Raw genomic sequence first — 8,506 nt, 5'->3', positions numbered from 1 at the left:
TGAAGGCCTTATCCATCGCTTTTGGCAATTTATCCTATATCAACAGCTTTGTCATATCCTCCTCCACCGTCAACCGTCCATTCACCTCCAACTCCAGCTATCCTCAACCACAAATCCATCCCCTTCTTGAAATTTTGAGATTTGATTTTTTCAAAATCATATTTGTCCATTTCAGGAAGCTCTACCCCTGCGCGCACCACACCATCAAGATCCTGGGTCTCATCGCTACAAGGAGCTGCCAGCCCCGCCTTCATCCGGCTAGCATGCATCAAAGTGTGTTCAACACGCACCGATGCGTGAAGGCTAGTTCCAACCGCTCTGCTACCTCACACCGGTATGCTGGATCCATTTGTTGTATCCTGCCATCCACTGCCAAAGAGTGGTCTTCACTTGGTGGTGCGTGGGTCCCACTTGCCGGTCGTCAATCATAACCTTGCCGCCTTCCTCACCTTCCACCGATGCTCTTGTTTTTTTGTATTTTTTTAGTTTTCTTGTTTGGTTGTTTTAGTGCTCAGATTTAATCTGTTTTTGTGTTGGTTTCATTGTAATGTTTCGTTGTTGTGGTTAAGAGAGGTCTCTAAGTTGCAAGTGTAAAATTTTTCAGGCTGCCACCACGTGTCTCTCGTCTGCTACTGTCGCTAGTGAAGTCCCCATTGTGCTGTTGCCTGCATCAAAAGATTCGATCTATGTTTTTTCATTTTTGTTTGTTATTTGCTTTAATGGTAGTGCACTTTTTAGTGCATACTGAGTAATTAGATGGGCCGCTTCCAACCTTGTGTTTGAAAACATTCTTGATTAGTCTCCCATTTTCATTTCCTTTCAGATCAAGAATTGGAATGACTCCCTTATGTAGGAATGGGCAAATATTTGACCCACCCGCAATGCCCATCCCACCTCACCTGGTTTTCCTCACAAAAAACTCGGATCCAAGTCCAATATTAAGATACCCGCGAGGTGGGGCGGGTAGCGTTTTGAAAAAATTCTAGATAGCCGCCTTGCCCCTCAATAACCCTAAACCTAAAACCCTAATACCTACAAACAATAACCCATCTCTTTCTTCAAGCCGCCTCTTCTTCTTCTTTCATTTTCTTCTTTCTTTTCTCTTTCTCTCTCTTCACCTCCTTGTCTCTTACTCTCTCTCATATGTGGCGCTCTTCTCTAGAACTTGGGTGATGCCCATACTCACATACCCAGCCCAAACCCGCACCATCCTCCCTAGGGGTGGGCAAAAACCCGCCCAACCCGCAAACCCGAACCGCCCCGCCCCGAACCGCCCCGCCCCGCCCGGGTTTCATGTGTTTTTTTGCGGGTTCGGGTAGAATTCTTTCAACCCATGCGGGGCGGGGCGGATTGCGGGTTTTAAATATTTTTTCATGCGGGTACCCGCCCCGACCCGCTGCATAAGTATAAAAAGAAAAAAACCCTAACCCTACTCCATTAAGCGTCTCTCTCTTTTTTTTTTTCTGCCGCCTCCCCCTTTTCTCTCCCTCTCAGTCTCTCGTCTCCCTTGCTCTGTCTCGTCTTCCTTGCTCTCTCTCCGCCTCTCAAGCTTCTCTCTCTAGCCTATGTCGCCGCTTCACCTCCTTAGATCACCGTTGCTGCGCCGCTCCCACCTCCACAAACCACGATCTTGTAGATCTAAGTTTTTTTTTCTCTCTCTCCACGATCTTGTAGATCCACGATCTTTGGTTTTCTTTTTCGTTCTTTGGTTTTCTGCAAGGTTGTGTGTGTTTGTTTGTTTCTTGGCGTTCTGAGAGGCTCAGACGAAAATGGAGGAGAAGAAAGAGGATCTGGAGAAGAACCCGGCGACACCCGGCATAATACCGCCCGATCCTACCGTCTGCATCATCCGAACCCGCATCTGGTGTTGTCGCTTGTGTTCTGGGTGGCGGGTTTGAATTTTGAAACTGCCAGGTGCATGGTTGGGAAAGGTCACACTACCGCCTCGACCCGTGCCCACCCCTAATCCCTCCCCACCCCCGCACACCTCGAAACCCGACGAATATTGTTCATTATAGTTAGCCAGGTTGTGGGTCTAATTTTTAATACCCGCAACTTGCGGGTCAAATACCAAAATACCCAATACCTGGTCTGATCTAACTCGTGCCCACCCCTATTATGCAACTCTTTCGTTATTTGCTTTGAAAAATAAATAAATAAAAAAAACTCTGGAATTTTTATTTTTGTTTAATTAAGGAAAGTTACAAATGCGTTAATGGAAAAAAAAAAAAAATTAAATTAAATTAAAAAAAAAAAAGGAAATGATTATGAAGCTGTTCCACGTTGCAGCCTAGCGTGTGTGGTCTACATTTACTCTCCACTTCATATATATCAACACCAACAACAACTACAGGAAAGTTGGTTCCCAAGCAATTCAAGAACTCTCTTTCTCTGAAAAGCAATGGAATGTTGTTCTATCCAAATATCGTCGCCTTTGTCTTCCTCTGTTCTCAACCTTCAGGTAACCTCCACACCCAAATAAAAAGAAAAAAAAAAAAAAATTGATGAAATTTCTTGTTCTTTTGTTACATTTAAGAGTTTCTCTCTTGTCAAAAAGGTGAAAAACTCAAAGATGCAGTCTTAATGGTAAACTATTCGGTTAGATGAAAAGTCTATGAAAACGTAAAGAAAAATAGCTTGTGTGTGAAAAACAAAGCTAATGAGTGTTTAGTATGTTAAATGTGTATAAGGTAATCATGCAATATTGAAAATATGGAAGGATGATGGGTGAATTGAAATGGGTATGTTTTATCATCTGGGATTGTTTCAGAAAGAGTAGGGTAGATTAGAAACAATCTTAGCAGTATGAATATTGTCTTTTTTTGAATTAGTTTTTGGTCTTCCTGTGAGTAATTTTTGCACGGTTATGTCGACCGGACACAAAGCATGTTTGCTGCCATGTTCAACTGATTTTACTAAAGCACGGAGCCTGACATTATTACTGATTAAATCTTCACATTTCAAGGAGATGGGTTCGGAAATTATCATGTTCAGTTCAAATTTATAATCAAGTTTATGCTACCCAATACTATTTTAAGGAATCTCTTAATTTGTGACTAATAATATGAATTTCCAAAATCATTTCCATTTTGTTAAGTTCCGGAACAACTCCTAATCATTTTTAATCAAGCGGATATTTTCTCTCTTTATTTTTTTTCTTTCTATATTGCATCTTTTATGCTGCTCTGTGTGTGTGTGTTGCTAAAGTATATCCAAATTGTTCTTTCAATATTTTGCCCAATTATATCCGTAATTTGTTGTTATTTTGGCGTGGGCATTCATCCATTTCTAATTTTTATTCGGAGTCTGTCACAATGTCCAGGATTCCTTGGAAAATGACAGATGAATTGAAGCCAAAATACTGTCCATGACATTTAATGAGAATGAGAAATGTACAAATGTTTATATCTCGATTCTACATCTTTATCACTAAACTAAAGTTTACTGCATGATTATAGTTGAGCTTGAGTTTTTACATTCCAGCATCTTCAAATTTGTGATTGGTTTAACTTGCATGGCTCAATCAATTGACACTGCAGGGCTCTTCATCACCATATGATAGAAAATTTTCGAACAAATCTTTGCATCCTTGGTTACCATCCTCTCCGCTTCCTAAACCGTTTCTTCAACTTAATGACAGACCACAGTCGTTTGTTTCCCGAAAAAGCTTAGCTTCTCACTCTTCAAGAACAAAGAGCAGATCCATATCAGCAGAAGCTGCTAAGCAGAGTTGGGACTTCGGTAGATTTTTGAAAACTATATATTTTTTCAACGGACCCCCATCTCCTGCTAAGGTCAGACATGGTGTCTATTATAATTTTGATCACATCTAACATGGAAAACTTATCTTGCCCTTACTAACAAGAATTAAATATTGTGGAATTGTGAAGTTCTTTGAATTTCTGATTGAGAAACTATCCAGTCCATCACCTAGTAAACCAGAAAAGGCCATGGATACTTCCGGTATTATCCTGGTAGCTGGAGCTACTGGTGGTGTGGGTAGAAGAGTAGTTGATATCTTACAGAAGAAAGGATTTCCAGTCCGAGTATTGGTATTTCTGCTTTTACCTTCCTAATGTATTTGTAATGCATGCTTACCTGAAAGAGCTGCAAGCCAGTGTAGCATTATTCAAAGAAAACAATTTTCCATACTCTTTTAAAACTTTCGGTGTACAATACTGCCTATTAACTTGTTTCGATGTATATCCCCACTCTCATATGAAAAATTTTCAGGTCAGAAATGAAGAGAAGGCAAGAAGGATGTTGGGCCCAGATATTGACTTGGTGAGCTAGCTACCATTTACATTCATGCTTTGATGAAATTGTTGCATGAAATTTCTCTTTCCAACTGATTAATTTTATGCCTTCGTCAAAATTTTTGTGTTGAAATGTTATATTTGGGTGAATTCCTGAATAGAGTAATATGATCGACAACTTTAGTTTTCTGGCTGCCATTTATTGATAATCAGGTCAACTCATGACGGGTCTGGAGGATGTATGTTTTCTGTGCAAGTATGGTAGGATGGACTTCCAAATTTTGGGTTTATTTCCACCTTCTCTGTTAGTAAAATTATTCATGTCCATCCATATTATGTACTTCAATGTAAAATTTCTTCTGAAGTCTTTGAATTCATATTTGGTCCCGATATAGTTAGATATCTAATTGTGCTACTTTTCCTTGGACTGAAAAAAAAAAATGATCTTTTTAGATTTTTGATATTTGATACTCTCATGTTTTTCAGTAGAGTTTCTTAATCTAATATCCTACCAAGATGTTTCTAGTATATTGCTTAACACGAAAATGCAATAACAATTAGAGCCTTTCAGCCTTTTTGTATGTAATGAGCATTTTATATGAAAACTTGATTGTGTTTTCTTTCTTTACTTTCTATGCTTCCAACAGTGCCCTTTTCTGCAATATCTCAGATTGTTGGAGACATTACTAAGGAGAGCACTCTGGTCCCTGAGTGTTTCAAAGGAGTGAGGAAAGTTATTAATGCCGTCTCTGTCATTGTTGGGCCAAAGGAAGGAGACACTCCTGACAGGGCAAAATACAGCCAAGTATGTTTTTGAAAGCTTTTAAGATTGTGAAAACTCATAGTTTCACATACAGATGTGGAAGAGTTCAATTAGAATATCAATCCCATTGTCATCCAATATGGTGGGCCTATTAATAATGAAAGTTGTATACATGCCATAATATTTTCCATAGGTTGTTCTTTAACACAATATAGGTTGTTTTTTAACATGATACAAAATATTTTGGTGCAGGGAATCAAGTTCTTTGAACCGGAGGTGTGTTTTATTTTTCCTCAAATTGGAAGTTCATTTCCCCTTTACTTTGCAAATTATACAAACATGTGGCACTGGATAACTATGAGACCTTATTTAATTGATGAGAGCAGATAAAAGGTGATTCTCCTGAAATGGTGGAATACATTGGGATGAAAAATTTAATCAATGCTGTAAAAGAGAGTGTCGGACTTCGAAAGGGTAAACTACTATTTGGATTTGAAGGTACGCCACTTTCTAGGTGAAAATCTGTGATCTAGAACCAAGATTTTGCATTTGACTGAGTCCTTAAACATGTGGTTACGCCGGTTAAGAGTAAAATAAAACTGAAGTAAGCTACATTGCAAAGCAATCAAGTCCATGTGCAGTATGCCAGAAAGAAGCACAATGAAAACAAAATTTCATTAAGTTATAGATATCATAAAAAGTGGATATGAAAATTTAATTCATAACATGGTCTTTTTGTGCACAACGTTTATAATTCTATCATGTTTGTTTTGTACTCTACAAGAGATCAAGAGATTTGGTATTAGTCAATAACAATTCATCCAAGATTATCAATACTCTCTTACGTAAGGGGGAAAATGTGTTGACTGTGTGGGTTAGGTAGCTCAATAGACCAATTAATACAGGTCATCAGTGCTTTGAAACTTGACCAAATCTTGAATGTCATTGCTCATTATCTGTTAATGGAACACAAATGTGTCTGTCATTTAGATTTTTTTCCCTGCTCCTATGTTGCAGATAATAATTTGAGAGAACTCGCTTGGGGTGCTCTAGATGATGTTGTAATGGGAGGAGTTAGTGAAAGCACATTTCAGATTGATTTAACAGGCAGCGAAGTTGGTGGACCAGCTGGGGTCTTCAAAGGTTTGTTCTTGTTAGAAACTTCCAACTTTCTGTCTGTGTTTTATTTTCTTGGAGGCAATTCCTTGAGGACAATGGCGAGTAGCTTTCAATCTCCAAATGCTTTGATTTATTCATTTCTTTAGCAATTTTTGGTGTATTTTCTCCAGGTGTTGTTTCCACTGCAAACAATGGTGGCTTTACTAGTATCAGAACAAAGGTAAAATGCAATGATTTAACTTGACTTCTTCTTTTTTTTTTTTCGATAAGTAAAAAGATAATTAATGATTTATCTTGACTTCTTCATAACCATGTGTCATATATCCTTTTCTGATCCTTGGTCTGGACTCCTTTCAATGTGTATATGCTGATAAATGGTCTTCCATGCCATCTCAAATGAGCCTAATTCATATTTCCATATGAAGTGTTGGTGGCATTTGTCCAGATGATCAAGATGTGACATTTTTTGTAATTTTAACTGATTTTATTGATGCTCCTTATTCTTTAGGAAACGGAATGCAATGATTTCATCTATGGGATGTTCAAACATGTCTTCATTTGATTTATTACGTGTAACAACCTTCAATCCATTGCTGACATGAAATTTTTTATGTTTCTCTGGACTGCTTAGTTCATATAGTTCTGTTATTCACGTAGGTCTATGGACAATAATTTGTTAGCACAAAGGAGTTGCTTTCCCTGTAGATCTGCTTTCCTTAACACTGACCCCTCCCCCCCCACCCCTCCGTTGGGCCAGACTATAAGATAAACATCACTTAATTGCCAAATCTCTACTTTGAGTGGAGTCTTCATGGATGAGGGAACATTTGTTATTAATAAAGGTTGCTTCTTTTGTTAAAAAAAAAAAATCTAGGGAAATAAGCTTTTCCTTGAGAGTCTTGCTTGTGCCCAACTTTCCTGCATTTTCTACCCCAATGGATATTCCTCAATTCTTGTTTTTCTCCTCTCTTATCTTGGTTTGTGTTCTGGCCTTTGGAATGAGTTAATTTATAAATACACTTTCTTGTATGAAGGAAAGAAAACTCATGAATTTGGTTTTCAGAATTTCTCAGTCCCAGAGGATGTTTCTGCATATGAGGGCTTGGAGCTTCGCCTTAAAGGTGATGGTCGCAGGTATAAACTTATCATTCGCACTAGCCGCAATTGGGACACTGTTGGTTATACAGCAAGCTTCGACACCGTAGCAGACCAATGGCAGTCAGTGAGTGACATTATAAACCCCTTGATCAAATAGTTGCATTTAATAATCACAATTCACAAGCTGATGTGCCCTTTCCCACCCAGATACGCTTGCCATTTTCTTCTTTAAGGCCTATATTTCGAGCGCGAACTGTATCAGATGCCCCACCTTTTGACCCAACCAGTGTTATATCATTGCAGGCATGTTTCTGGTTAATCACTGTTTGTCTATTTTCTGCTGCATGGTTACCTTGTTTCTGACCGACATATCCAAATTACTGCAGCTCATGTTCAGCAAGTTTGAGTATGATGGGAAATTGAATCCAACTTTTGTGGAAGGTGCATTTCAGCTTCCATTATCAAGCATTCGGACGTATATAAAGGATCCTATATGTTCTAGGTTTAACAATTCTTTCCATTTGGGTATCTTTTTTTATTAAAACTGTTATTATTGTATACACACTTTAATCTAATTGGTATGCTAGGTGCATTTTCTGCTTTAGATAATTTCTTTTGTTCTTCTGTAGGTTTGTACATGTGAGTTCAGCAGGAGTTACGCGACCTGAAAGGCCTGGACTTGATCTGAGTAAACAACCTCCTGCTGTCCGCTTAAACAAGGAATTGGGTTTTATTCTCACATTCAAGTTGAAGGTTTAAAACTAAAACCTGCAAGCTGTTTAATAAAGATATAATTATTTGAGTTGCAGTCATAATTATAGTTTTACCCAATTGACATGTAGTCATAAAATATAAAGAAGATAGAAATATTAATTACTTTATTTAAGTTTAGTAGATATTCTTACACAAATGTGCATCTACCAAAAAAAAAAAAAAAAGATTGGGAATTGATCTCTTTTATGAACACATTCATAGACAATCAAGACTGAATATATCACTAAAACAATGGAGGTTGACATCTGCTGTACTAATTGATAAGATTGCACTTTTAATCATATATAGGTAATTTTCAATTAGAAGTTCATATACTAGTCAAATATTAAAAAGATGGTTAGACTGATGCATGTTGAAACAGTACTATATGCTTTTTCAAGTGAGTGAATCAAACTTGCGATCGTATAAGTCATTGACAATTAAAATTTTCTTTGTCGTTGACTTGTTCTTCCGAAACTGAAGTGATAGAATAAACAAGTGGATCAATTCATTGCAA

General features: G+C 37.9%; 1 protein-coding gene across 3 annotated transcripts; it reads left to right on the top strand.

Annotated features, from left to right (window-relative positions):
- Positions 1-2,327: 2,327 nt before the first annotated feature.
- Positions 2,328-8,037, top strand: LOC132170999 (protein HIGH CHLOROPHYLL FLUORESCENCE PHENOTYPE 173, chloroplastic-like). 3 transcript variants are annotated; one of them, XM_059582192.1, is made up of 13 exons: positions 2,328-2,461; positions 3,540-3,794; positions 3,891-4,052; positions 4,234-4,284; positions 4,927-5,061; positions 5,272-5,295; positions 5,406-5,517; positions 6,037-6,162; positions 6,309-6,358; positions 7,202-7,360; positions 7,444-7,539; positions 7,623-7,677; positions 7,866-7,960. In XM_059582192.1, the coding sequence occupies exons 1-13, from the start codon at positions 2,402-2,404 to the stop codon at positions 7,877-7,879; spliced, it is 1,299 nt and encodes a 432-aa protein (XP_059438175.1). In that variant the 5' UTR covers positions 2,328-2,401; the 3' UTR covers positions 7,880-7,960. The 3 variants fall into 3 exon arrangements, with proteins under 3 accessions (XP_059438175.1, XP_059438173.1, XP_059438174.1); XM_059582190.1 differs by having other exon boundaries at positions 2,329-2,461; positions 7,623-7,738; positions 7,866-8,037; XM_059582191.1 differs by lacking the exon at positions 3,891-4,052 and having other exon boundaries at positions 2,329-2,461; positions 7,623-7,738; positions 7,866-8,037.
- Positions 8,038-8,506: the final 469 nt, after the last annotated feature.

This window comes from Corylus avellana, chromosome ca2 (assembly GCF_901000735.1).
Source record: "Corylus avellana chromosome ca2, CavTom2PMs-1.0".
Classification (NCBI taxonomy): domain Eukaryota; kingdom Viridiplantae; phylum Streptophyta; class Magnoliopsida; order Fagales; family Betulaceae; genus Corylus; species Corylus avellana.
This window is presented reverse-complemented; position numbering and strand designations above follow the sequence as displayed.